A 27,937-nucleotide genomic window follows, 5' to 3' on the forward strand; every position below is an offset into this window, starting at 1 on the left:
TTCTGGAGTCCAGCCTGCATTCTTTTCCAGGAGAGGGGGATGTCAGCAAGCAAAGGCACAGCAGGACTTGGTGCATGGTTTATCTCAGCCAGCGCAAGCAGCGTTGTGGGAAGATGCTGGGGAAAAGCCCAAACCGTACGAATTCCAATTCAAGCACAAACCAAACAGAGAATTTGTTGCTGTTGTCGTTTACATGGAGTAGCTTGGAGCAAATTCAGCTGGAAGAGGCCCCATCCTCCCGACTGATTTGTGGCATTGACGGCTGCGGGCACAAGGACCCACCCCTCCCACACTCCCCTGGCTGGGGCTGGACGCGAGAACCGACCCGACGCACGCCCATCATTAAATAAACTCTTCTATATAATGTACAAGGAAATGCAAACAGTCCCTCCAGCGAGCCCCTCCCGGGAAGCCAGCTCCCCTGGTCACTGTGTCCCCAGCTCCCAGCACTGAGCAGCAGGGCGCAGGGCCCCAGTTGGATGTGCTGTCCCTGGGAGGGGCCATGGGACGGACATGGGGACCCATTGGATAGACACATGGACCCACTGGACAGGCCCACTGGGCACACTGAATGGACACACAGCCCTGTTGGTGCCACCGAACCCAAAGGGACCTTCATCCACCCTTGGGGACAGCCAAGCCACCCCCAGTCCTTTGGAGGGATGCGTCACCAGGCACCTCCTTTCTTCAGAAGACTGATGAGATGATGCTAAAGACACAAGCAGCTGCAGGAGGAGGGGGACATGGAGGACAGGGCGGCGAGGCCACAGGAGACACACAGAAGCCAGCTCGTCCGCACCACTCTCCTCCCATTGCTACCGACCAATGCGGCGCTGCCTCTCCTCCTCTTCTCCTTCCCCACCCCTTCATATTCCCTCACTCCACGCACAGCTTCACCAGGTTGGCCTGGACCTTGGCTTGGTCCACAGCGTCCAGCAGGTTCTTGGCGTCCACAGCCAAGGTATGGGAGGCCGTCAGCATCTGCTTCTTGCACTCCTCGCTCAGCGAGGTGACGGCGTTCTGCTGTGCCAGGCGCATCTTGTTTATGAGCTCAGCCAAGTCCTTGTTGAGCAACTTCTGGGTCCCTTCAATCTGGCCATGACGTGCAGAGGTTATAGCTGGGGGTGTCCCCAAGCCCCCTCCCCCATCCCCATCCCCATGGGGCATGCTGCAGCCCTACCTCGGTGCGGGAAGTGGCGGGCAGGATGGGCAGGATCTCATCCACGCTGCCGATCAGCTTGCGGAGGGACAGGCCCACGTTCTGTGGGGTGATGGTAGGGTTAGAATGGATCCAGGCACCAAACAGTGGTGCACAGTCCCTGATGCTGATTTAAGGATGCCAGTGGGGAGAGAAGAATGGGAGGAAATGCTCCCCTTGGACTCAAGAATCCAATGGAGGAACAGGGCGTACTGGAATTGACACCTGGACACAAAGATGTGTTGGAAATGCTCTCACCATTGGTCCAAGGACTCAGCAGAAGAAAAGCGTGGGGTATATTGGAAATGCTCTCCCATTGACCAAAAGAAGGAGCAGGATATATTGGAGGTGCCCCCATCGCTGACCCAAGGATGCAACAGGATCAGGATATATTGGAAATACTCTGCATTGACCCAAGGACCCAATGAAGGAGCCAGACATGTTGGAAACACTCCCACTCTTGACCCAAGAACCCAAGGGAGGAGCACAGCATGCTGGAATTGCTCCTACCACTGAACCAAAGACTCAGTGGAGGAGCAGGGCTCATTGGAATTCCTCCTGCTATTGGTGCAAGGACACACTGGAGGAGCAAGACATGTTGGAAATGCTCCTCTACTGACACAAGGTCACAGGGAAGGAGCAGGGCACGTTGGAAATTCTCCTGTCATTGACCCTAGGAGCCACTGAAGGAACAAGACATCCTGGAATTGCTCCCACCATTGACCCAAGGACCCAAGGTGTGTTGCTAATGCTCCCTCCTATACACGTAAGTCTTTCCAAAAAGGATTCTCGGTGGGAGCTGCTCAGCAGACTGATTCCCAGCTCCCTTCATGATCCCTGCAGGAGGCCTGCTTTCCCTTTGTTTCCCCTACCTTCACCACGAGGATGTATCCCTCTGGGGGCAGGAGGCTGATCTCATTCTTCAGCTGCAGGACAGCTCTCACCAGGTCCATGACGTTGCTGTACACCGTGTCATCCGTGCGGTCCAGATTGGCAGTGGGAGCTGGCTGGATGGACTGGCAGAGAACAGGGCTGTGGTGGGCTCAGGACAACAAGGGAGCAGGGAAGGAATAGACCAACATCGGTGGAGAGCCCTGGCCAATCTCTGCACCCCAGACCCATCCACCTCCCACCCGCAACTTGGACACTGCTTAGTTGGTCCAAGAAGTCCTATCTTGTAGATGAACAGAAGTAAATGGTTGTGGAGGAAGACTTGGACCACAATGGCTGTCTGAGGAAGTCTTACCTGTGCCCCAAGTCTTGGAGGCTTCTGGGGGGGGGGCCGTGAACTCTGCTACACCATCAGTAAGGGAAAGGAAGGAGAGTTACTCTGGATGCTCCCTGGAAGTGTGTGCATGTTCTTCATGCCCCACACCACTCAGGACACCCCAACTTGACACAGCTGTATGCCACCTTCCCTCCACCATCAGGGCAAGGAAAAGGGGATGCCTGCAGCTCAGCCTCCCACTTGTGGAACAGGCATAGCCTTTGGGGCAGGCAGAGTCACTCGTGGTGATGATCTGGGATTGCTGGAACAGGGCTTGTGCAAAAGGCAGAGGGGACACTCACTGTAATCCATCTCCTTCTCCGGGAGCAGCTGCAGGGGAAGAAACAGCAGCAAGTGAGAGGTGGGAAATCCTGTTCAGAGGAGCAAGAGCGGAGGAGGCACTGCCTCAGGGTGGAGGCATCCTCATTCCAGAGGGCTTCAGGGGGCAGGTGTGGACTGCAAGCATTGTACCCCATTAAGAGTTTTGGACAAGTTTTCTGCAATTGGGGGACAGGGATTCCCCAGCATGACAACAGAAAGCAATTTGATCCCAGCAATCCCTAAATGCTTCCAAGAGCAGGGCTGGAAAAGGGCAGCAGGGACCATTGCAAGCTGTATGTATCTTCTGCCCACCCCCAGGGGAAGGGCCCCTCTGCAGATGAATGCAGTCAATAGGGTTCTGGGGCTGGCAGCACTCACCAGAGCAGTGTTGTTGTTCATGAACACTGTCGGGTCCTGAAAAAGGGGAGAAGGTTTGTGAGAGGTGATGGGAAAAAGGAAACATAAGGGAAAAGGGAAGGAAAAGGAAAAATGGGGACCTCCGGAGAACTGTTCCCTTCCCTCTACTCCCTTCATGGCAAAACTTTCCCGAATTCTGATTCTTTCATCCCAATTCCTAACAGAAGAAGAAGCATTCCCCCCTTCATTTTGCCCAACATCATCCAGGAGAATCCATCTCTGATCTTTGGAGACCTTTATGGTTTTCCTGCCTCCAGAAGTCCCCAAATGCACACCCCAGGAGCACGGCCCATCTCTGCAGCCCCACAGCCCCCCATGGCCCTGTCCCTGTCTTCATCCCTTCCATGGGGCACCAGGACCCCGAGTTGCTGCTCCCCAAAATGCTGCTGCAGCACCAGAGCTGGGCATTGCTCCACGGCTGCGTCAGTCGTGCTAATAAAAGATTTTCCATCTCGCTGCCGCTGGTGCATTAGTCACACATTAGCTACCTTGATGCTGGCTTTAAAAAGCATTATAAAAGCTCGTGAAGACGCAATGGCGTTTAAAAAATTGCGCAGGTGTTGAAGTGTTTGCTTCCCATCGCAGCTCGGCGAGGTGCAGAACACAGAGAGATGTGAGTGGGTTGGTGATGGGGGCTGCCCTGACACCTCCGGCTGTGCACAAACCGCTGGAGCTGCACACCTGCTGTGAGACCTGCAGCATGCTGCAGGTGTGGTTATATTGCATGAAGCAAGCTGCAGCTTGGTGCATGGTGGCAATGGGAGAGCTGGGAGCACCCAGCCCAAAGTCTGTCCGCAGCCCAATGTTACCCACCAGGGATTTCTCCTCCTGCCTCAGCCATTGGTAGTCCTCCACCATCTGCTTTTGCTGCTTGTCCAGCACCTGCCGCATCTTCAGCCTCTCCATCTCCCACAGCTTCTGTGCTTCTTCCCTGCTGCTGGGACGCAGGAAGTCTTCCTCCTGGCACATGGAGCAGGCAGAGATGGGGGGAGCTCAGCACCAGGAGCCTCCCCATGCGGTGTTGGCACAGCTCTGCACATGCAAAGCCATGCTCTGGACTCCTGGGCATGCAACTCAGCACCAGAGCAGTGCATTCTGCTCGCGGTGCAGATGCTCACAGTGCTGGGATTGTGTCAAACCATCCAGCAGATCATCACCAGATGCAGGGCAACACCCTGCCCCTGATTCTGGGGCCATGCAGTGGTGCTGAAGAGCTAAACGCCAGAAGACAACGCTGCAGCCACCCATCCCCGGAGCACCCCAGCTGGATTTTGGGTACTCCACGCCAGCATCTCCTCCACCACCACACCTCCACTTTGGTGTGCATGCATGCAAACATCATGGCAGCCCTTCCAGCCTCAAGCAGTGCGGCGCAGGATCGGGTACACGGCTGGAAGCAGCAGCAGCACCAAGCACAGAGCGCTCCCCCGCCGAGCCCCTTCCTCGGCGCGGTCCTCGTGATGCCCTCAGCTCCTTCTCTTACCCGCATGCTGTGGCGCTTGAAGACGTGGTGGCGGTGGAGCGGAGGGGTGTGCAGGGAGCTGGCTGGAGACTGGTACTCGGCGGGGCTGGTGAGGGTGGGTGAGCTCGCACACAGACCCTCGGGCACCTGTGGCAAGGCGGGCACGGGACAAAGCCATGGGAGCAGGCAGACAGACGGACACATGGACAGAGCAAAGAGTGTGGGACAGGGGCTTTCACAGCAAAGCATCACAGAGGAGCAGCATAGGACCGTCTTTACCACAACGCTTGCTCCCAAAACTATGCTCCTGCCCAAACCCCTGCCTGGCTCCAAAAAGCATCCAAGAGTGTAGGGATGCTCCAAGGAATGGTGCAAACTCAGCTGCAGGCAGCACTAGAGTGCAGCAAACCTCCTTTCCTTGCGGCTGTGCATACACATGGGACTGCGAGAGCATTGCCAAAAGGACCGGGGAGCACTGACAACAGAATGGCAAGAGCATTGCAAACAGGATGGGGGGAGCATTGGCAAGGGGAGGAGGGGAGCTTTGCAAACTGCCCTGCCCTGGGACAAAAGCCACTCCTGGAGCTCTGAGGCAGAGACAAGGCTGAGCCCAAAACAGTGCGCTGTCCTACTGGCACTTGGTGGCTCTGAGACCCAAAAGCTACCAGCTCTGAGGACTGGAGCTCTGGGCACAGCTTCCTGGGAACAAGCCCTTGTGCTCCCCGTGGATCGCTTGGGGCATACAGCCTTACCTGGAACTGCAGCTTGGGTGCCAGGAGGTTGCTCTGGGGTGGAGGTTTGTACCTGGGTCTGCTGGGCTGTGGGAGTGGAGGGAGAAAGGTGAGGGGGGGGTGCAAGCAAGGAGATATTTTGCCCTGCAGCATTCTGCCCATGTCCCACCTTGGGGGGTGGCTCCTGGGAAGTTGGTGGCTCCATGATTTTGGGAGGCCGGTGGCGGTTGTTCCGCTCCTGCTCCTTGGCCAGCTCCTTCTCCATCAGGTAAATGTCACTGCAGGGGGACAGAGAGGGGACCTCAGTGCCATGCCCTGATGCAGGGAGATGAATGGGATGGATGGGTGGAGGAGGAAGGTGCCCCAAAATCTCTCCCATTACCTCAAGCTGCAAACCAGGTCCTTGAACTTGGGCCTCTCGCTGGGGTCGTAGTCCCAGCAGCGCGTCATCAGGGTGTAGAGGATGGGTGGGCAGAGGTCGGGCTTGGGCAGGCGGTCGCCCCTCTCCAACACCCCGATCACATCCTTGTTCTCCAGCCAGAAGAAGGGCTGCCGGCCATAGCTCAGGATCTCCCACATGCACACAGCTGCAAGGCACAGGGGAGAAATCACAGATGATGCCAGTTACCAATCTAGGGACCATCCCCTTGCCCAAGGTTTTGGGGACCTGGTGACAGAGCTAGGCTCTGGATGTTTTCAGGGAGTAATGTTTAATCCAGATCCTTGAGCATCTCAAATTCAGTACGCCCTCAATGATGGTTGAGCATCTTGAATGCAGGATGCCTCCAGTGATGGTTAAGCATTTCAAATGAGGGATGCCCCCAATGGCAGTTGACATCTTGAATGTGGGATGCCCCCAATAATGGCTGAGCACCTTAAATGTGGGTTGCTCCCAATGATGGTTGAGCACCTCAAGTTTGGGATGCCCCCAGTGATGGTTAAGCACCTTGGATGTGGAATGTCCCCAGTGGCAGCTAGAATCATAGAACCATAGAATAACCAAGGTTGGAAAAGACCCACAGGATCACCCAGTCCAACCATACACTGATCACCAATAGCTCTCACTAAACCATGTCCCTCAACACAAAGTCTAAACGTTCCTTGAAAACCTCCAGGCTAACGGGTTGACATCTTGAATGCAGGATGCTTCCAATGATGGTAGAGCATCCCAAATTGAGGAGTTGGAACTGCAAAGGTTCTGCTCCAGGAGCCCTTCCCCAAGGCTGAGCTACCACTGCCACACCAGAGCAGGATATGTCCCTGCGCACCATGATGCTGCCCCCAGATGTACCCAGGATCCGTCCCACCTCCATCCCACTGCCTACCAAACATCCAGACATCACTGGCTGTTGTGAAGCGTCGGAAGTTGATGGACTCAGGGGACATCCACTTGATGGGGAGACGGGTGACAGACGCTGGAGGGACAGATAGATGGCAGCCATGCTCACGGCTGCAGATGGGCTGACACAAGCCCACATCCTACACTGCTTTACCTTTATAGTACTCCTCATCTTCGATGTACCTGGAGAGCCCAAAGTCACCCAGCTTCACACACTCTGGGGATGCCACCAGGATATTCCTCACTGCAATGTCCCTGCAAGGACAGTACTTTGACTGGGAATGAGGGCTGGACCATCACATCCAGAGAAACCAGCTCCTCTGACTGAAAAATGACCCTGCAAGGGGTGCTACCAGCTCCTGCTGCTGCCCTGCTGCTCCCACCTCACCTGTGCACACAGTTGATGGCCTCCAGGTACGCCAAGGCTTTGCTGATCTGCAGTGCATACAGGACGAGCGTGGTCACAGCAAGGCAGTGCTTGTTCTGCTCCAGGTATTGACCCAGCTGCAAGAGGACAGGTGGGGGGCTCAGGGGCTAAAAAGTAGCACCAAGGTGGGGGAACAGCCCCCAGCAGCATCAGCCACCGCACCTCCCCATAGGGGTACAGCTCCATGATGATCCAGGTGGGTTCTTCCTCTGCAATGCCAATGAGCTTCACGATGTGTGGGTGGTCCAACTTCTTCATCAGCACTGTGGGGAGACCCTGTCACAGGTTCCCTACCACAGGGGAACCTCCAGCAGCCCCAACCCCACCAGGGGTGCAGGGGAAGCTCTGTGACATGCAGACAGAGCCAGACCAGCAGGAACAGCCAGGGAGCTCCTGCTGTCCACAATAGGGTTCCAAAGGGTTTACGCACAGACGGTGCCCACCTCCCCTCACACAAGATTCCAGCAGATTTCTTCCCCCAAAAGATCTGGGGAAACCCTGTCACAGCACAGAGGGTATGGGACCCCTTCTTCATCCTGCTCTGCATTGCAATGACATACCTGCCTCGCTCAGGAACTTGTCCTTGTTCTCGGGGCTGCAGTCCTTCTTGCACGTCTTCACAGCCACATTCACCCTCTCCCCTTTCTGCAAGCAGAGATGGGGGCAGATCAACCCCACTCCCCCCGGGGAAAAAAGGAGGTGGGTGGGATGGAGGCAGCACTGCACACCCACCGGGTTGGTGTAGGTGGCCTCGTACACCTCGCCAAAGAAGCCTTCGCCCAGGATCCTTCCCAGTGTGATGTCCTCCCTGCAGATCCCATAGTGCTGGACTGAGAGGAAAGGGTTGCACTGGTGGGCATTGGGGCATGGAGAGCTGCTCGCACCCCTCCCCGTGCTAAGAGGGAGGTTTTTGAGTGCACATCTGCTCCATTATCCCGTTGGCCAAGACAGAGACCCATGGGTCCTGCTCCATAGTGTGCACCTCCAGGAGGTAAGGTGGGTAGAGTGGGCAAAACTTAGACCCCAGATCTGGTGGGGTTGGGGTGGGGAGTGGAGAAGGGGAAGGAGAAAATATGAAGATGGTGGGCATAGGGAGATGAGATGATGGACACAGGGAGAGGAGATGTATGGCATAGGGAGATGATGGACATAGGGATTGGAGATCATGGGTAGGGTGGGCAGAATGGGCAAAACACATTTTGGCACTGTTGAAGATGGGGTGGGAAATTGGGACAAGCAGGAGGAAGGGGAGAATAGGGAGATGGTAGCTGGAGGGAGATGGGCAGGAGGGCACCCAAGGGGTGACACCCACCTCCAGATCTCGGGCGTGAGGTCTCGTCAGGGATTTCAGCATAAATCTCAGAGTCTGGGGCAAGAAGAAGGCAGCAGGCAGAGATGCAACCAGGGAAAGCCAAAGTGCCCATCCCAGAGCTCCCCACCCACAGTCCATGGAGAAGAAGGGGATCCCCAACTCACCAACACTGAGGCTGTCAGACACAGCAGAGTGTCGCTCCTCCAGGTGCCTGCAGGCCGGGGGAGGTTGGGGTCAGCAAGCAGGGCACAGTGGGGCAGGGCAGGGGTCCCAGCACCCCCTGTAATACTCACGGGATGGGAATCCGTGGAAGGCTGCTCCTCTTCTCCCTCTCTGTGGGAGGACAACAGCCAGATGGGCTATGCACCCCAGGGGGTGCAATTGTGCATGCTGTGTCCCTCCTTCCAATGCAGACAAGGGGCAGCCACCTCCCTGCTCCCCAGCAGCTCCCCATGTTGTCAGGGAAGGTGTTAGGCCAACTCTTGCTATGGAACTGTCACCACCGCTTGGCTAGAGGTGAACTGGGTGCAAGCATGCATGCAGAGCGTGTGCAGGGTCTCAGGTTGGGCTAATGGCTGGGAAATTGAGGATGATGTTGTAGCTCGAGAGAAAGCCCTCAGAGCAGGGGAGGAAGGCATGGAATGGGGCATGGATGGGCTGCCAATGGGGCTTGGTGGGGACATCCAAAGCAGGAAGGTGCCTGCACCTATAGGTACCCATAGACGACTCACCTCTCCTGGGGAAGACGATGAGGGATGTGTCCAGGCCCCCTTGCAGCCGGCAGTAGCCATCAATGAGGTCAGCCATGTTCTCTGCCTCAGCCAGAGACGATGTTTTGATGGCCAGGGACTAGGGCAGGTGATAAGGACAATAAACAGAGGCTGTTTATTGCCTCCAAATCCTGGAGCTCAGGGGATGTCCCCTCTTCTGCACCTTGGGATGATTTGGGTACCACCTCCCCATATCGTACAGCACCATCCCAGCTGGCACCCCATCCTCAACCCCATCCCCTGGCAGGGCCACTCCAGGCATTTTGGTGGGGACCAGAGCACCATCATGGCCATATGGCTCTAGGAGGGAGCCCTAACCCTAACTTTAACCCTGACCCTAACTAACCCTAACCTAGCCCCCAGTGGGAATGGGGCTGTCCATTGCAGGGACAAGACACCAACCCATGGCCATCCCCACCCCACCTACAAAATCCTGCAAATGTATCCCCCCAGTGCCAAAGCTGCCTCACCTGGGGGGTACCGCTGAGCCCCAGCTGCAGCACAGCCTGGCCATCCTCCACGCTGGAGCATTTGATGGATTTGATGTGTTTGAACTCGGCCAGGCAAGTGGGCTGCAGGCAAAAGTGCTGTCAGACCCCAGCATTTGCCCTGGGGGTGTCCTCACCCCTCTGGACCCCCCTACCTTGGCCTCCTTGCTTGTCATCTGCCGGATGCCCTTCGGCCCAATGACAAGGTCCACTGTGATGTTCCACCCTTGCTGTGCATGGGACAGAGGGAAGATGCACATTTTGGGGGGATTTTCCCCAAATCCATCTCTCCCCTCCCCACTGTGATGCCCGGGAGAGGCAGCGCACACCCACCTTGATTGCCTGGGTGCAGCAGCAGCCCCCCCACAGTGCCCCCATCCCCAAAAAGACCCCAGTGGACCCTTCACCGTGCACTCACAATGAGCTCACAGCGATAGCTCTCCTGGTCAATGTTGGCAAAGGTGGAGAGTGTATGCAGGAACTTGAGGATGCACTCCTCCTCCCGCAGCAGCGCGTACTGCTGGAACGTCTGCTGGATCATCTTGCGGAACTGCTTGGGCTGCGGGCAGAGCAGGGACGTGGTGTATGCCATGGGGTGCACACAGACGTGCATGCACTCAGCTGCAGACATGCACATGCATCTGCATGCACAACCATGTGTGCACACACACATGACCACCCCCAGGCACTGACACGTGCATGCACACCCAGCCTGCACCCAGAGCTGCCCGTTGCAGATAATCAGCTGTCCTCATGTGCACGTCCCTCACCTTCAGGTTCTCCTGCATCTGGCTGGGGAAGAACAGGTCCAAGCCCACCTCCTTCCTGCAGAGCAGAGACCATGCACATGTCAAAGGCCACGTGCAGACTGAGAACACACTGGGGGCTGCAGCAACAAAGCAGGGGATGCACGGTGCAGCAGGGCTGCTCCCAGCACAGGGCTGCAGAATGAGCTGTGCCTACTCACTCCAGGAACTCAAAGTTGGACTTCTTATCCAGCGCATTTTGGGGCATGTCCTTGTAAAACCTCCTGCAGGAAGGGACAGTTGTTCGTGCATTCTCGTGCACCCCTTCTCCTGCTTCCCCCCAGGACTCTGCCCCCCGAGCTGGGTGCTGCAAGCCCCCCTCCTGCTCCCGCTCCCCAAGCACCCAGCAGCACGTACCTGAGCTCGAGGCAGCCCAGCTGCAGGGCCATGCCCTCGCTCACCTTGCTGGCGTAGTTCTGCATGTACTCGCTGCGGAGCTAATGGGGAGAAACAGAGCTCAGGGGGTGGGGGAAGGGGTTGGGGATGCTCACAGGGGTGCATGCGCTTTGGGATCCCTCCTTGGGGTGCGCTGGGCTGGGGGAGAGGTGAAGCCCAGCGATGCCAGGGGTGGGTAGGGGGCTCTGGAGAACCTGCTGGTAGAAGTAGAGAAGCGTGGTCCTGTCCTCTAAGAAACGCTCCATGTAGTCCTCAGGTAGATAGCGGATCTGCAGGTCGTACCTGGGGGCACAGCACTGAGCTGTGGGGGGGCACACAGAGGGACCCCCACCCCGTGCCCAGGTCCCCATCCCCTACCTCCACTCGGCCTCCAGGTGCAGGCACTCGTACTTCTCCTGCACCTCGCCCACCGTCAGCTCGGGGTGCAGCCAGTGGATCTCATCTGACTTGACGTGCTTCAGGCGCAGCCCGTAGCACTCGGACAGCTGGATGTTGGGCCCGATGCGGCCGCTCACTAGGATGGATCTGATCACCTCCTGGGGGCAGGGATGCAGCAAGTGGGGCTCAGAGCCCTGCAGCTCCAAGGGCTGACCCCACGGTTGCTGTGGTTTCGCCCTTACAAAGTACCGCGTCCTCCCATGCCTCTCAAATACAAACTGCCCCTGTGAAAGGGACTCGATCCCAAGCCTTCATGTTCTGCATGAGTCAACAGATCTTAGAAACGAGGAGGAAATGTTACAAACCCACAGTCCCTTTGCAAGACCACAGCCCCTGTGGTCTCCACCTGATGTTCCGGAGATGCCTTCAGCCCATCCTACACCAACCCACAGCTTGCACGTCTCACCCGAGCTCTCTGGTGTGTTGTAATGAGGAGTAAAAGCCTGATCAGGTCGTTCCCCCCCTTGTACCTCAGCAGGGCTACCCCTGATGCATAGCATCAGCTGCAGCATGCAGAGCATTGTGTGTCTGCAGTAGTGTCTGAGGACAGCAGGGACACTTTAGGACAGAGGTGATGGCCTCAGCTTGCACCAAGGGAGCTTCAGGTGTGATATTAGGAAAAAATTCTTCTCCAAAAGAGTGGTGATGCATTGGGAGAGGCTGCCTAGGGAGATGGTAGAGTCCATCCCCGGAGAAGGGCAGGGGAGGTCTCAGCATCTCCCCATGGATGTGGCCCTTGACATGGAAACATCACACCACGCATGCAGGGAGATGCTGAGATATCTCCAACCCCTTCTCCACCAGGTCTTTGGGGTGGAGGGAACACAGGGGCTGCTGCAGACCCAAGCCTCCCACAGAGCTATGATACCATCCCACCCCTCCAAGCATCCCAGGACGCCGTTTAGTGGGTATGGTGGTGATGGGCCTACGGTTGGACTTGATCCTGGAGGTCTTTTCCAACCTTAATGATTCTGTGATTCTATTTAGGGACGTGGTTTAGAGGGTATGGTGGGGATAGCTCAACAGTTTGGACTCGATGATCTTAGAGGTCTTTTCCAGCCTTAGTCATTCTATGATTCTGTTTAGAGATGTGGTGTGGGCATGATGGGGGTGGACCAACAGTTGGACTTGGTGGTCTTGGAAGTCTTTTCCAACTCCACTGATTCTATGATTCTATATGAATCGGCATGGTGGTGATGGGTTGACTGTTGGACTTGATCCTAAAGGTCTTCCAACTTCATTGATTCTGTGTCTACACCACGGCATGGGAACTGCTCTTTGCTGGCCAGAAAGTGGCCTACTGGGCTGCTGGTCGTGTCTAGATCATCTCTTTGCTCTCCAGGTTTTGGAGCCATGGGACCATGGGACCATGGACCTCTGACACCAAAAAGGTCAAAAGGACAAAAAAGTCCCTTCCACCTTCCCCATCCCCATGAGACCCACGCCTACATACCCGGATCTCTGTCGTCACGGGGCACTTGATCAGCTTGAAATTCTTGCCCATGTTGAAGCTGTTGCTGTAGAAGCACACCTTGAGGATGCGCATCTCCTCCCTGTCCTCCTCCAGAGTCCCCATGCCCAGGTTGGCCTCCAGAGTCCCAGCCAGACTGCGGAAGGAGCTGCTCCGTGGGCGGCCCAGGGGCTCAGGAAGGGCTGACATGCTCATGGCCGGGGGGGTGCTAGGGGCTGAGCATCCCTTCCCTGCAGGGAGACAACATGCGTCACCACATGGGGACACCTGGGGCAGGAGGGGAGAGGGGGAGAGGAAGGAGGGATAGGAAGGAGAAGATGGAGACAAAGGAGTGCGACAAAGGGGACCTCTGGAGAATCACCTCTGCATCCATGTCACTTCCAGAGTAACATCTCTGTATCTGTTACCCCCAGAGCAATGCTCCTATGTTTCCAGCACCTCCAGAACCAACACCTCCACTTGTCCAGCACCTCCATGGCAATGTGCCCATTTGGTCCCAGCACCACCAGTGCAAAATCTTTACATCCCCAGCACCACCAGAACAATGTCCCTATGTCCCCAGCACCTCTGGAGCAACATCTTCGTGCCCCCAGCACGTTTTTGCATTTCTGGAGCAATGCATTTGTGTTCCCATCACCTTCAGAGCAACACTCTTGTGTCCCTACCACCTCCAGAGCAACACTGCTGTGTCTCTGTTACCTCTGGAGCAACAGCTCTTTGTCCCCATCATATCTGGAGCAATGTCCCTGTGTCCCCAGAACCTCCAGAACAACGTGCCCACATGTACCCAGCACCCCTGGGGCAGCACCTCTACATCTCTATCACCTCCAGAGTAACACCCTAATGTCCCCATCACCTCTAGAGCAATATCTCTGTGACCCCATCCCCTCACTAACAGCATCTTTTCACCCCACCACCTCCAGAGCAGCACGCCCATGTCTCTCCATCTCCATTAGCTGGAATAATGAACCCCTCCTGCTCCAGCATCCCTCACCCAGCCCCTCACTCACCCCCAAAATCCAAGGCAAGCCTGTTTGTGCTCTGCAGCGTGGGACAGTGCAGTGTGACCCCCCCCCCCCCCGGCAGAGCTGCATTTAGCAGAGGGCTTTTTGCAGAGCAGAACAGGGCAAGCAGCTCGGACTCATCCGCACCCGCAAGGGCGATAGTTATTTATATTGATCAGCTCTTTTATTTTTAGAGGGCAAACAATCTAGAAGCTTGCTCAGAAATGTCCCTTGGGCCGGAACTGAAGTGGTTTGGCTTTTCATTTTGCTGAGAACTACTGGAAACCACATCTAGCCAGCGTTGATCTAACAGATCCCAAGCAAGTCTCGGTTGTCCGCCTTTATTTTGTGGGGAATTTCTGGGCTGTGAGCAGGGCACAAGGGATGGCAAAGGCACTGCTTGCCCCATTCCTTTGCATGCAGCCGGGCTGAGGCCGGGCACACTCAGTGCACACATATCACCAGCAGTCAAGAGGCACTTCTCAGCTATGAAACAGCCAACATGGAAGTTCAGCCCAGGGGCCTCTCCCTCCTTGAGCTCAGCCCTCCAGTTACTCATTAAACAGGTCCAGAGCTGTTTGCAAACAGGAGCACAGGTGGCCCATGCGTTACCCCAGGTTTGCTGCAGGCAATGGCCCCAAGGAGGGAGTCCTGGGCATGGGGAGGAGCTGAGAGGGACTGGGAAAGCACAGAGAGGACGGGGACTATGCTGGGGGTCTGCCCTGCAGCAGGTTCTATGGGGATATGGGAGCAGGTGGATGACATGGGGACCTGGAGGCAGATGGGTGACGCGGGGACCTGCAAGCAAGTGGGTGACAATGGGACCTGGAGGCAGATGGGTGACATGGGGACCTGCATGGTGCTGCAGGCAGGGCACAGCGTGGGTGGCACCAGCAGGGTCTGTGCTCTCCCCATGGCACTGTGAGGTTGTGACACCCTCTGGTGCAGCTGGGGACAGTGTGACAGCCATCCCATGGTGCCCCAATGGACGCCAGCAGGGGACAGGCAGCATTTCCCAGGGTCTGGCTTTGCTCTGGTGGTGCTACAGTGCAACCACAACCTGGGGGGCCACCAGCACGTGCACGTGCTCTCACACATGCTTTCACACCGGGTTATTTCTCATTGTATGAGGGGGGTCTTGTGGTGCTAACTGGTGGCTTCCTGCTCGCTGCGCTGAAAACAGCCATAGGATTGAGCAGAATTAGCAACCCCTGGCCCAACCCTCAGCTTTCCTTTTAGGGTTTGCCACAAAAGCTCAGTGCACGTAAGTGTCGCCTCTTCTCCCAACCTTGGTTTCTCGCCTCACCAAATTTGTTCACACAGCATCACCATCCCAACACATCCCTTTGTGTGGGGCTGAGCTGATGTCCCCTTCCTCTGGGTACCCCCACGAGGACCTGACCACTTGCAGCCCTTTGGGTGGAGAAGGTGCCCCAACCCCAACCCCATCCCCTGCCCCCACCTCACATCAGCACAGTGACACAGCCCACAGCAGCACGGCTCTGTCCCCAGTGTGGCAGCAGCATTTGGGGACAACCTGCCAGAAGGGGACAGAGATGACCATGCAACGCTTCCACCACCAAGCCCTGTTCCCCCACAGCCCCTTCCCAACCCCTCAGGCTGGGACACCCCCGACATCCCCGTCGCGCTCTGCCCCATACCAGGAAGTCCCTCTGGGTGCTCCCACGCACTCCTGAGACGTGGAAAAGTGTCAAACTCGGCACTGTTCCCTCCAACCCTACCCCAAATCTCAGCCGCACCATGGAGTGACCCATCCTCACACACGGGGGGATGGATTGAACCCCCCTGGACCTCAGCTCGGAGTGACGAGATTGCCCTTTCTCAGCTCGCCTCCCACCCCAACACCAGCGCAAAGGGCGAAGGTTCTGTGCCCCACTGCTCCCTATGGGGCACACGGGGCAAGGGTAAGAGGGGGTGAGAGGCACTTACGGTGAGGTGGCCGTTCCTTGTCCCCACCCCGAGCTGACGGAGCTGCTGCTGCTTCCTGCTGTGTGCGGAGGCATTTGCATAGCACCCAACAGGCGGCTCACGCATGTGCCCACATGTGCGTAGGTGGGGAAACTGAGGCACGGTTCACCCAAACCCCCACCCCCACCCCCCCACATTGCCCCAAAACTACTGCGTTGCCCCCAACCCGTAGCATTTCCACCCCCTAAGTGCCAGCTTTGGGGCTGCAAGCTCCCCTCCTTCCAAAGCGCAGGGACAACTAGGACCCACCCACCATTTACCTCGTCCCTTCAGCAGGGTCCCGTTTCCATGCCGCGGTGTGGGACAGACAGGGGGACCCTACAGCCGCACGCCTCACCCCGGCCCTGCCCTGCCCCATCGGTGCAGGTATTTCAGTGACTCACGGTGGATTGTTATGGTTCCGGGGGAGCAGAGAGGCTCCTGCAGGGGTTGAGGCAGTGGCACCTATAGCATTGCACCGCAGCACCCACACCTGGAGGCTGTGTCCTATAACCGGGGCTGCACCACCACGCAGACCCACAGCACAGGCTGCGTGCCTCAGTTTCTCTTTCCTTCTGTCAGCCCCGGGGCAGAGGAATCTGGACACCAAGGAACACTCTGGGGCACACCTGTCTTATCTCAAACGCCTGCTCCCCATATCTGCCCCAATCTGCCCAGCTCCCATCCATCACTTCAGCCCTGTCCCCAGCGGGGAGCAGGATGTCACCACCCAACCCCCCTCCTCATGCATCCAATCCCCAAATCCAGGGGTCTGCATTCATTCCAGCCCTGTAGCGGGGCAGTGGGGAGAAGGAAAACCCTGGCAGCAACTTCAACAGGCAGTGTTGGTTCTGGATGCTGGCTGGATGGGTTTGGAGTGCTGGGTTTGGGCCACATGTGACAGCCCCATCAGAGGAAGAACGTGTTTCGCAAAGCAAAGGAAGTGACACACACTGCAACGGTGGGACAGGTTGCCCCAGGGGGGTTGGAGGGCTGCCCTCTCTGCTTGCAGACCCCAAAATCATTTGCAGATCCCAAAACCACTTGTAGATCCCCAAAGTGCTGGCAGACAGCCCAAAACACCAAAAACTCAACAGCCCAAAACGCTAGCCTCAATAAGCATCCACTGGACATCCTCACCATCAAGGCTAGCTCCTAATACATTTCCACCCATTTGATTCTTTGCTTAGTGCAACTACAACTCCCTTCGTTGTGCCTCCTATGGAGGGTTTAAGCATTCCACCAGGATGCACTCCTGTTTTCAGAGGTGCACCTTCATTTTCAGAGAATCACCCCCACTTTCAGAGATGCACCTCCATTTTCAGACGTGTGCTTCATTTTCAGAAATGAACCCCCATTTTCAGAGATGCACCCTTATTTTCAGAGACGCACTCATATTTTCAGAGATGAAAATCATTTTCAGACATGTACCCCGCTTTCAGAGATGGACCTCTGTTTTCAGAGGTGTGCTCCCACTTTCAGAAAATCACTCCCATTTCCAGACATGTACCCCAATTTCAGAAATGCACCTCCATTTTCAGAGACACGCCCCCATTTTCAGAGATGCATCCCATTGTTCAGGGAGGCATTCCCATTTTCAGAGATCCATCCTCATTTTCAGAGACGCACTCCTATTTTCAGGGATGCACTCTCATTTTCGGAGAACCACCCCTATTTCAAGAGAGGAGCTCTTATTTCCAGAGAGGCGCCCCTATTTCCAGAGATGCACCCCATTTTCAGAGGCATGCCCTCATTTTCAGAGATGCAATCCCATTTTCCAAGTGGGAAAACACTGCTACGGGTGTTTCTGGGTGCAGGAACAGCTCAGGAAGCCCCCTCCCCCCAGCCCCAGCTCTGCACCAAGCAGCTGGGTACGGCAATACGTGCAGCACTGCTGAGGAATCAGAATCGAGACGCTGTGCTGCCATCACGCCCACAGCCGGAGCTCGCTGAAGAGGTGACTCAGGCACGGGGGAAAGATCTGCGTGTTCTGTCTGCGTTGTGTTTCTGTCCCAGCAAGGGGACAAGGCAGGGCCATCTGGGCTCCCTACGAGGCTCCCTCACCAGTACATCACCCCCTCCCAGTGCAAGGCAATGGGGAGGGGAAAGCGAGGACATGGCTTTGGAGGCAAAACGTCCCCAGTGAGCTGCTGTCAGCTCTCCCCTTGAGGGGGTCTCAAACCTGAACCCACTGCAGTGCCCATGAAGAGTCCTCCCTAAAAGCCTCCAACATCAGCAGCAACCACGTGCAACCTGCAGTTTTCCATCACAGCCTTGAGTGAAATGGGATAAAATCAACCGTTTTCCCTGCTGAATGTTTTCAGTGTACGGGACCTGCAGGACCATGTTCCCAGGGCCCCGTAGGTTGTGCCCTAACCTTGCACTGAATCTCAGTGCTCTCACTCATCCTCACAATTAACACAATTACTACTTGGCCAAGTGATAATGCAACTACCACTTGGTTATTTCTTGGATTTCCCCAAGCAAACCAAGGCACGGCAGCACGGAACACAAGGGGTTGAGCACACACCAGCAGCTCCCAAAATCAGGCTGGGCGGGGAGTGGGTGAGGGCATCCATGGGGGATGAGGGTGGAAGGGGCTGAGAACAGCGCCAGGGCAGCAGCGGGGTTCAGCCGCAGCCTTCCCCATCCAGCACTGCTCCCGCAGCTCCGCCAGCCTAAAAATAATCCCGAGCAGCACCGAAAGCTTGGGGAGGGGAGCAGCTTCCCAGGAACAGGGTGGGCGTATTTCCCGGTAACCTTTCAGCGCCAGAAGGAAGCGGAGGGCTTTGCAGCATCATTGGTTGGCACAGCTGGTACTGGTCGCTAGGCATCCCTGTCACCAGGCAACCTGCAGGAACGCGATGCTGCTCCTGCATCCTTGGGGTGGGTAGGGAATGGGGGCAAGGGGCAGGAGCTCTGCTTGTGTCCCACCCCACTGCAGGCGCTGCTACAAACCCATACGGCCCCCAGTACCTGTTCCTGTCAGGCTGATGGATGCTAGAGCTAATTACACTCCTGATATTCACGCTAGCTTCATTAGGGAAACTCATCTCCTCCAAAACTTTAAAATTCCCAGGCAGGCCGGGGCATTTTTGGCAGAAATCACACAAAAGAATGCAAAGCCGCAGGTTCTGCAGCACAGCCCTTCCCCTCCGGCACCAGGAATTGTCAGAGATGCATCCCCATTTTCAGAGATGTACTCGTATGTTCAGAGATGTGCTCCCATTTTTGGTGATCCACTCCTCTTTTCAGAAATGCATTCCTATTTTCAGGAACGCATCTCTATTTCCAGACATGCACCCCCCATTTCCAGAGACACACCTCTGTTTCCAGGCACGCACTCCGTTTGCAGAGATGCACCCCTATTTTCAGAGATTCATCCCCATTTTCAGAGATCCGATGCATTTCCAGAGACACATCCCTACTTATAGATATAGTCCTATTTTCAGAGACAGACATCTCCCATTTTAGGAGATATACCCCCATTTCCAGAGTTGCATCTCAAGCCCAAACCACAGCCCCAATCCCTGGAAAAATCAGTCACCCCACACTCAGGAGTCACCCCTGAGCCCCTTCCCCAAGCAATTTCTCCTTCCCAATGGCCACAACTCACTACAAAATGTTTGTGCAACACTTGCAGGATCACACCCCGCAGTGCCCCTCACATTATCTGGGCTGGATGCAACGTGGCTGCATCTGCATGGTGGTTGTGCACGGTGGTGGTCGTGCACTGTGCTTGTTAGACGTGCACTGTGTTCATTAGACATGCATTGCATTAGTTGTGCATTGTATTCGATGTGCACTGCGTCAGATCTGCACTGTGGTGGTTGCACACTGTGGCAGTGCAGGTGCACAGCACTGTGTAGATGCACAGGGCTCAGGAAGTGGTGCAGCACCCAGCTGTGGCCGCTGACTGAAGCTTCAGTGGGGACTGGGAGGTTTCCCAGTGGCTCACGGGAGCTGTGCGCATCACCAAGTGTTCCTCTTCCCTCTTTGCAGCCTCTTCCCCAAACAGAGCACTGTGGCCCTTCCCTCCAGCAGCGTGCTGCCCCTATATGAACACAAACCCCCAAATTTTGCCCCCCACACTTCCATAGGGAAACACATCCCTGTGGGTTTTGGGCTGAGCCCCCTTCTGCTGCTCCTCAGAGAAAGGGGCCTGAGCACGGCATGCTGCTGCAGGTTGGAACGTAGCAACACTTCCCACGGAAGGTTCACATCTATTCCTCGTGAGTAATAAGTGTGCCAGGGAAAAAGCAACATGATTCAGATGGCGTTTCCCCAGCCCCCATCGCCTGCACGAGCCTGAGCACAGAGCACTGAAAAATGGCTGAACACAAAGGCATGGAGATGTGGAGCCTGGGGACAGCAGCACTGCGCCCCATGCACGCACCAACAACGCCATGGGCTTATGCATCCCTCCCTGTCCTTTGCAGACTGGGAGGCCTGCAGCCCCTTGTCCCACTTGGGTGCTCCTGTGTGGACACCTTTGCGCTGTGCATCCCATACGGTGTGCTCCTGCATGAACACTGCTGCCCCATGCATCCATCCCCACGCACCTAGGCTGGATGCTGTCCCCTGAACCACTCTGATATGCCATGTACATCTGCTGTAGGTGCAGTAGGTGGAAATGGGACCATTCCTGGTGTGTCCCTGTTCCTCACCAAGGCCCTGTCCCACTCAGGAAGGCTCTCACAGCACTCCTGCTCAGGAAGCCCTAGGATACCCCCTGGCCCAGCCTGGCTGAGCTCTCTCCACCTCTCACATAACACCAGAGCCCCATGCCTGGTGCTCCATCCCACCCCCTGCTCTGGCCCAGCTCTCAGACACTCTCGCTCTTGGGGGACCCACCAACAGGACCCTCCCCACCAGGAGATGCAGGCAGTTCCCCGCAGCACCGCCTGCAAAGGGCCAGGTTTGGAGGAGCAACACATCCTGCTTGGATGACATATCCCAAAGCCAACGGCGATGAAACTCCACCGAGCAGCACCCAGAGCAGCCCACAGGCACCCAGTGTCGCATCAGCCCCTCTCGCCCTCCCAGCCCTCCCATCCCCAGCGTTCTCCCTGTGACGACGATGCTGGCACGCACCACCCAACGCTTAGGCAAACATCACAGCACCTCCCGCCCCGCTGCGGCCCAGCTCGCCCTGAGCACGGAGACGCAACGTCCCACTCCCACTTCCTGCCCTCGGCTCTGCGTTTCCCCCTTCTTTTTTTGCACCGCGCTCCCCAAAGTGAGCAGAGCTGCTCACCTTGGCGCTGCCTTCGCCCCCACTGGCCCTGGGGCAGCGTGTCCCGTGCTGGAATCGATGTTGAAACCACTCCTCCCCACCGCCCGCTTCCGGATGAGGCCACGACGCCGGGAAGGAAGAGGAGGGCGGGAGGCGAGGAAGGCAGCAAGACCCCTCACCTGCTCACTCCCTTGACCCCGTAACAGGTTGGGACAGGTTGGGAATTTGGGCACGGGGCCCAGCGTATGGGGCCTCTCCTACCTGGGAAGAGCTGGCAAGCGGCCCCCATGGAGCTCAGCGCTCTGCAAGGGGATGAGGAAGGAATGAAGATGGTGCAAGAACCTCTGTGCCAATGTCCGGGGCAGCAGGGAGGGCTCTGACAGCACCACCACCCTCAGCACACCGCCCCTTTTGTTGGGTGAATTGGGGGCACCCCACTATCTGAGCCCCTCTTTGATCACACAGCAGCACGCAGCCCCCAGCCCCGCAATACGGCATTGGGGGTGTTGGATATTGAGGGCTGGAGGAGGAGGAGGAGGGAAGGGGGAGCAGTGGGGTGCTCTCCCTTCCCCCCTCCCCACCACAACACAGCACTGTGGTCCCAGCAGCGGGGTGCTATGGGGGTGGTGGGCACTGCCACATGGGCTGGTTTCCATGCAGAGAGCTGAGCACGGTAGGGGAAGCAGCAAGGCAAAGCCGCAGACAGGCAGTTCCCCAAAACCCATATGCAGGCACCTTCCTCTCAGCCTCAGGCTCTGCAGACCACAGGCACGGCACAGCTGCAGGCAGCAGCCATGGGGCGAACGGGTTCTTACTGGGAATTCCCCTTCACAGCCACCTCCTGCCCCATAGCGGTTTCCCTACACGAAAGCAAGTTGGGTGTTAGTATGGGGAGGGGTTGACACTGCCCCTGCTCCCATATGGATCCCCATCACTGGAAGAAGCAGCCTCAGGGGGGTTCCCCACACAGTGCTTGGAGAGTCCCTGCTGACTGCACCCCACTGCCCAGCCCCACAGTGGGTCACAGAAGTGTTCCCTGCTGACCCCCCCTCGAGGTGTGACAGAGCCGCTGGACACAAGCCAAGCACCCCACAGCCGGGTGCTGAAGGGCCCCTTTGCACCCTGAGAATTGGAGGAAAGAATCAAGGAAGGCTTCAGGGCATGGCAACCCCCCACTTAGGGGCCAGGAGCACTGAGGGCACCGCTGTACTCCTGTGCCACCGGCAGCACACAGAGCCATACTGGCAGCCCGACCCCAAGCAATTCCGATACGCTGAACATCACAGGGCCACTCTAACACAGGCCAACATCTCCCAGCAAAGGGCAGGGGGCAGCAGGTGGGCTATAGGTGTCCACCTCCAACAGCAGGAACAGCAGGGGACAGCAGCTCCAGGCATCACTCTGCCCAGAGAGGTGCACAGCTCCACGTGCACCTTTCCCTCTCCATGCGCTCCCAAGGAGGTGCAAGTCTGGGACAGATGCTGCGACGCCACTGCTGCGCCCTGGCCAGCACAGCCCCATGGAGGAGGGTTTGATTAAGCCACGCCAAAAATGAACCCAATGCACCAAAAACCAAGCAACCTTTCTCCCCTCAACCCTCCTTCCCCACCTTCAGCCCCGGACTCACAGGAGAGCTGGTTCAACAGCCTGCTGAGCCATCCCATGCTCCCGCGCTGAGCTCGTAGCTATGAAACGCCGGAGAGAAACAGGTTTCCCCCCCGCCTCCCCCCTTCCCCAAACCGCCCTCTTCATTGGCACAGAGAGAAGAGATAAAAGCTGACGGGATTTATTAATAGCACCTCTCCCATCACCAGGGAGCGAGCGGCGCTTTGGGAAACGGCTTCAAGCAGCGGCTGTCGGAGGCCAGAAGGCACCAACTTACTTTTGGCTGAGAGATGGAGGGTTCGGACGGTGGGAGGGCTCTGGGGGACTTCCAGCCGGTGTTGGGATGGAGAAGGAGAAGTGGTGCTGAAGGAGCAGGGAGAGACTCCCAGGAGCGGTGCTGGGGGTGTCCTCCGAGCTGTAGGGTGGGTGGCCGCGGTCCCTACCGGTTCGATTGCTGCGGGTGGTTGCTGCCATCTGCAGGCTGGCCGACCTCAGCTGGAGGAGAGGTACCCTTCGGGCGCCTGCCAGCAAGTTCAAGGTATGCAGTTATCGATGGGCTTTGAAAGTCCACCCATTTTATTTTATTTTATTTTATTTTATTTTTTCACTTTACAGGGGTGAAAAATTCATTTTCCTGTGCTCTGAGAACAACAGGGGGAAAAGCAGATCGCCCTTTGTGCAGACCCGTGCCGGCTGCTCAGCAGCACTGGGTGATGGGGATATCACAGGGGGTGGCACAGCGTGCTGGAGTGAGGTTTGTGCCACCTAGGCGGTTTTGGAGGGGGTTGACACTATAAGCAGTGGCACAGGTTGCCCAGAGAGGTGGTGGATGTTCCCGCAGACAGCCAAGGTCAGGCTGGTTTGGGCTCTGAGCACTGATGGAGCTGAGGGCATCCCTGCTCATTGCAGGCAGTCGAACCAGGTAGCCTTTAAGGGTCCCTTCCAACTCAAACAGTTCAATGATTCTATGATGATTAATGTTGGAAAACACCCCAAAGATCACCCACCCATCATGTGCGCCCCACCTGACCACATCCATCTGTGCCACATCTCCAGGGTTCTTGAACACCTCCATTCACCACAAAGTAACCACTGATCTACTCCTGTTCATTGATCCCATTCAGTCCACGCCTACAAACCCCGGGGTCTCCTCCCTCACCCAGTCCAGCTCACTTCCTGTTTGTACCTTGGGACAGCTACTGTGGGCCCACCCTGCCCAGTCGAGCTGAGACCCTGCAGGGGCTTGGAGCAACCCTAAATTCCCCTATGGGGGATGCCCTTTGGTTACAGCTGGCTCCCACCCCAGGGAAAACACCTGCTGTTGGAAAGCGGTTCCCTGGGCGCCAGGTAGGACATGATGTCCCATTGTGCTGCTGGTGGAGGAGCTGGTGGGGGGCACCCAACCCAGAGCAGGGGTTGGTCCTGCGTGGTCATCGAGGTCTCTTCCAACCGAACCACTCTGTGATTGGAAGGCTGCTCCAGGATGCCCTGGCATCCACTTGCCTCTGGGCTGTGGGAACCAGTGGCATCGCCTGTGCTGTTGCCATGGGGTTGCCATGGTATTTGTCTCTGCTGTTGCCATGGAGAGAGAAGGAGGTTGGGAATGGGGGGCTGCTGCCAGGGCCACCAGCACGGCCCCGGGTCCTGCAGTGAGGAGTCAGGAGTTGGACTGGCCCAGAGCTCCCCAGGTTCTCCTCCTTGCACTTCTTGAAGCTAGGACTGACGTCACCTCTCCCAGAGAACACAAGCTCACCACTAGTATAGCAGCAAATAGATTTATGGCTGATTTCTTGCATCTACGTGAACACGCACATATCCAACATGTCACCAGCACACAGTGCTGTGGAGGAAGAGGTCCACCAAGAAGACAAGGGCCTGGAGCAGGGTGACACAGTGCAGCACTGCCAGTATTCCTGGGGCAGAGCATGGAGGAGCAGTGGGAGCAAGTGGGGAGCCCCCCCAGTAGATCAGTCTGTGCAGGGCCCACTCATGAGACACCCTCTCTTTCTCATGCACCATCACCAGGAATCAGGCCAGGTAAAAATGGGCAGTGGCTGCCCCTGAGCTTCCCTGCTGAGAGGTGACTGAGTGCACTGACTGGGAGCTGGGGCCACAGCAGCCATTGTGTGTTTGAGGGATGTCACCTCCATGTCACAGACATGGCCCTGTTTAGAGTGGCTCCATCAGAAGAGCAGCTGGGAGGAGGAGGTGGGTAGGAGCAGTGTGCTCACCACATCAGTCAGCCTCCAAAATCCCTGAGCCCAGACACCCTTTGGGCTGGTCGTGTCCATGCCACCATCACAGGGCTGTTGCTAAGAGCTGTGTAGTCGTGCTGGTGGCCACACACTTAATGTGACTTCCAAGCAGACGACGAAGCTATGGATTCTGACAGTCATGACTATCCTCCCAGGCCTCAGCATCTGGGGTCGCTGGGACCACAGGGTGTGCTGCACCATTCCTCTGCTGGGCATAGCAGTGCTGGCCATCCTCAAGGCCAAGAGGCACTGCACCAACAACGAGCTGGTGTTCTCCAAATGCTGCCTGGGCACAGCCTGGTACAGTGGCATGGGATGGGATGAAGTGATGGGATGAAGCGATGGGATGGAAGGAGGAAGAGAAGAGGAGAGGAACAGACTAAAATGAAGTAGAACAAAATGCAATGAAAAGAAACTAAATGAAATGAAATAGAGCGGGGTGGGGGGGAGGGCTCAGCTCTACACCAGGCTGAGACTGAAGACGTTCCTATCCCTGTGACTCCATTCCCCTTCCCAGGTCCTCAATTCCCAAGCAGTGCCCACCAAGGCTGGCATTCCCCACGAAGACAAGCTTGTTTGTGGAGCAGGGCACGTCAGTAACAGAGAGCAAGCAGATGGACAGGAGGATGGAGCAGAGCGGCACAAATGGGCCTGGCCCCACACTGCACACCTCGTGCTGCTGTGGCGGCCTCTCCCCATGTCCCCAAGAACCCTTCTGGGCTGAAGCATCTCAGAGCTGCCAGGACAATCCGTCAGAAGACCTGAGTGATGGTGTTGCACCTTTTCTGTCCGACAGCAGAACCCGCTGTCCCACCAGGAGTTCCACACTCAGCCAGGTGAGGTCACATCAAAAAAGACAGCACAGAAGCAGACTGCAAAGAAAATCAGCCTCTGGAAGAAGCTTGCCACAGGAGAGACAAGAAGGAACTTCGAGCCCAGCCGCCAACTCAGAGCTCCTCGGGAACTCACTCTCCACTTCCAGCATGAAGGACCTCCCCAGATCCCTGATGGAGTCCTTGGACACCACACAAATCTGCCTCAGCCTGCTGGCCAAAATGGAAAAAAACAACGACAGCGGTGCTCAAAGGGCACACGGGGGCTACAGGAGCAAATATCCCATCTGCATGCAGTGCTGCCGGTGCCTGGACAACAGCTGCCCACACCACAGCAGCTCCTCAGCCACCGCGGCCATGGCCATGCTGACTGCCCTGATCTTCTCCCTGGATGTGGTGGTGCAGGAGGAGAAGGTAAAGCTGAAGGTTGGGTTGCTCTTTAATCTGTCCATCAGTGGGAAGACACTGCACGCATGGGGGAAAGATGTGTGGCTGCCCAAATGTTGTGGCAGTGAGGAATACTGCGAGGAGTGCAGAGAGCCTCTGCCTAGAAGTCCCAAAAACTGGGGGATGCAACAAGGGGAGTCCCTTCCCACCACAGCCCCTGTGTGGCCTCTGCCCCCGTGGGCACAGCCAATCCCCCCAGATGCCCTGGAAAGGTTGCAGAGAGTAGGGATGGAGCCCATGCCCCAGGTGGAGTACAAGAGCCTGGGGCACAGCAGCACACTGCAGTGTCTCCTCTCCTTCTGGTGGAAGATGAAGAGCAAAGTGAAGAACCTGAAGAAAGTGGGGACAGCTGAGGGCAGCAGAGAGATCAGCATCTGATGGCACTGTGGGAAGGGAGCAGCTGCTGCCTGCCCCTCTGCTGTTTGATTTTGATTTCTCAGCTGCAGTGTAGGGAGCACTAGCAATAAAGGGGACCGTGGCATACTGTGAGCATGGGTAGGTGTTTGATTTGAGGAGCCGTTCTCTCTCATTCCCCTTCATACAGCCTGTTGCCTACTGCTGCTGATGGTGACTCTCCACCATGATGATGATCTCTCCATCACATTCAAAAAGTCATCAGGCAAAGTCCCTGAGGCCTGGAAAGGGGAGACATTGATCCCATTTTCAAGAAGGGGAGAAAGGAGGACCTGGGGGACAAGAGGCCAGTGAGCCTCACCTCTGTGCTAGGAAGATCATGGAGCTGATCCTCCTAGAAAAGATGTTCAGGAACATGAGGGAAAAGTAGGTGATTATCAATCCCCAGATCTCACCAGCACTTGGATCCCCTGTTCTGGACACACATCAAGTCCAAAGGAGGGAGAGGCGCCTCATGGCCAGTTCCAGTGTCTTGGGTGGCCAAACTGGGCTTCCCGGGGCTGGCAGCCTGTGCTGCCTGTCTGCAGAGTGCTGCTGAAATGCTACTGTTCTTAACAATCCCTTAAGTATATTACACCTACCGCAACAATCCTCTTAGAGGAAGCTGTCAAGACGGCTGACAAAAGGCAAGGTGTCATTTAAATACACCTAGGTATTAGTCTGGATGGAAAGAGCATGGCCCAGGGCATGGGAAGAGGCCACAGGGCTCTTGGGCTCCTGCAAGGCTTTGTCTCATCTTGAACACATGTGGGCTTGAATCCCTGGTGGGGGGAGCAGCACCCCTTGGCCCCAGCCAGAGCTGTCACCAGCCCATCTCTCCCCATGTAGTTCCACATCTCCTGTCAGCCTTCCCAATGGAAGGACTGCAGGGCTGCGATTCAGACCTCAGCATCCAGCTCATCTTTGGTGCAATCTGGCGGCCCCACGTGGATTTGCTCAGCTCCTGCAGCTAACATAAGTTTTGCTCAGGCTGATGAGCCACAGCAACCCTCGATGTGCTCACAAATAACAGAGCACCAGGTGTGTGCTCACAACCATGACCCCAAACAGAAGCAATACATCCCTAGAACAGGTGACCCATTGGAAACCCTAGGGGTGAAATCACATATTACATCAAGAGGTCACAAATGATGCGGCAAAACTCTAAGCCAGGGCCACAAGCCAATCACTTCACCTCATAAATAATCTCATATTGTGCCCTCTGGAGCACTGAGCTCAGTGCTGGGCTCATCAGATTGAGGGGGATAGGGAACTGCTGGAGAGAGCCCAGCAGAGGGCTGCAGAGATGGTGGGGGGTCTGGAGCATCTCCTGATGGGGAGAGGATGAGAGCC

The 27,937-nt window shown here is 56.6% G+C and overlaps 2 protein-coding genes across 10 annotated transcripts; one reads left to right on the forward strand and one right to left on the reverse strand.

The window, feature by feature from the left end:
• PTK2B (protein tyrosine kinase 2 beta) lies at positions 1–21,144 on the reverse strand. 9 transcript variants are annotated; one of them, XM_042812972.1, is made up of 30 exons: positions 15,798–15,851; positions 12,826–13,073; positions 11,292–11,470; positions 11,129–11,216; positions 10,896–10,975; positions 10,700–10,762; positions 10,503–10,557; positions 10,151–10,291; positions 9,888–9,962; positions 9,715–9,816; positions 9,206–9,323; positions 8,768–8,807; positions 8,639–8,685; positions 8,475–8,528; positions 7,895–7,992; positions 7,723–7,807; positions 7,325–7,425; positions 7,124–7,239; positions 6,890–6,990; positions 6,722–6,811; positions 5,779–5,983; positions 5,566–5,674; positions 5,418–5,483; positions 4,017–4,163; positions 3,165–3,200; positions 2,764–2,795; positions 2,445–2,487; positions 2,071–2,214; positions 1,181–1,261; positions 1–1,092 (listed from the first exon to the last, which is right to left on the reverse strand). In XM_042812972.1, exons 2-30 carry the CDS (start codon positions 13,036–13,038, stop codon positions 877–879), a joined length of 2,925 nt encoding a protein of 974 aa, XP_042668906.1. In that variant the 5' UTR covers positions 13,039–13,073; positions 15,798–15,851; the 3' UTR covers positions 1–876. The 9 variants fall into 9 exon arrangements, with proteins under 9 accessions (XP_042668906.1, XP_042668858.1, XP_042668866.1 ...); XM_042812924.1 differs by lacking the exons at positions 1–1,092; positions 1,181–1,261; positions 15,798–15,851 and adding exons at positions 4,687–4,812; positions 21,073–21,144 and having other exon boundaries at positions 2,088–2,214; positions 2,445–2,501; positions 2,768–2,795; XM_042812932.1 differs by lacking the exons at positions 1–1,092; positions 1,181–1,261; positions 15,798–15,851 and adding exons at positions 4,687–4,812; positions 16,097–16,187 and having other exon boundaries at positions 2,088–2,214; positions 2,445–2,501; positions 2,768–2,795.
• LOC122157369 lies at positions 21,100–26,663 on the forward strand. The gene is made up of 2 exons (XM_042812984.1): positions 21,100–21,257; positions 25,429–26,663. The coding sequence occupies exon 2, from the start codon at positions 25,526–25,528 to the stop codon at positions 26,567–26,569; it is 1,044 nt and encodes a 347-aa protein (XP_042668918.1). The 5' UTR covers positions 21,100–21,257; positions 25,429–25,525; the 3' UTR covers positions 26,570–26,663.
• The last annotated feature ends 1,274 nt before the right edge of the window (positions 26,664–27,937 follow it).

The sequence above is a fragment of the Centrocercus urophasianus genome, unplaced genomic scaffold (assembly GCF_019232065.1).
Source record: "Centrocercus urophasianus isolate 14NV4802_14NV808 unplaced genomic scaffold, USGS_Curo_1.0 seq_10, whole genome shotgun sequence".
Taxonomy (NCBI): domain Eukaryota; kingdom Metazoa; phylum Chordata; class Aves; order Galliformes; family Phasianidae; genus Centrocercus; species Centrocercus urophasianus.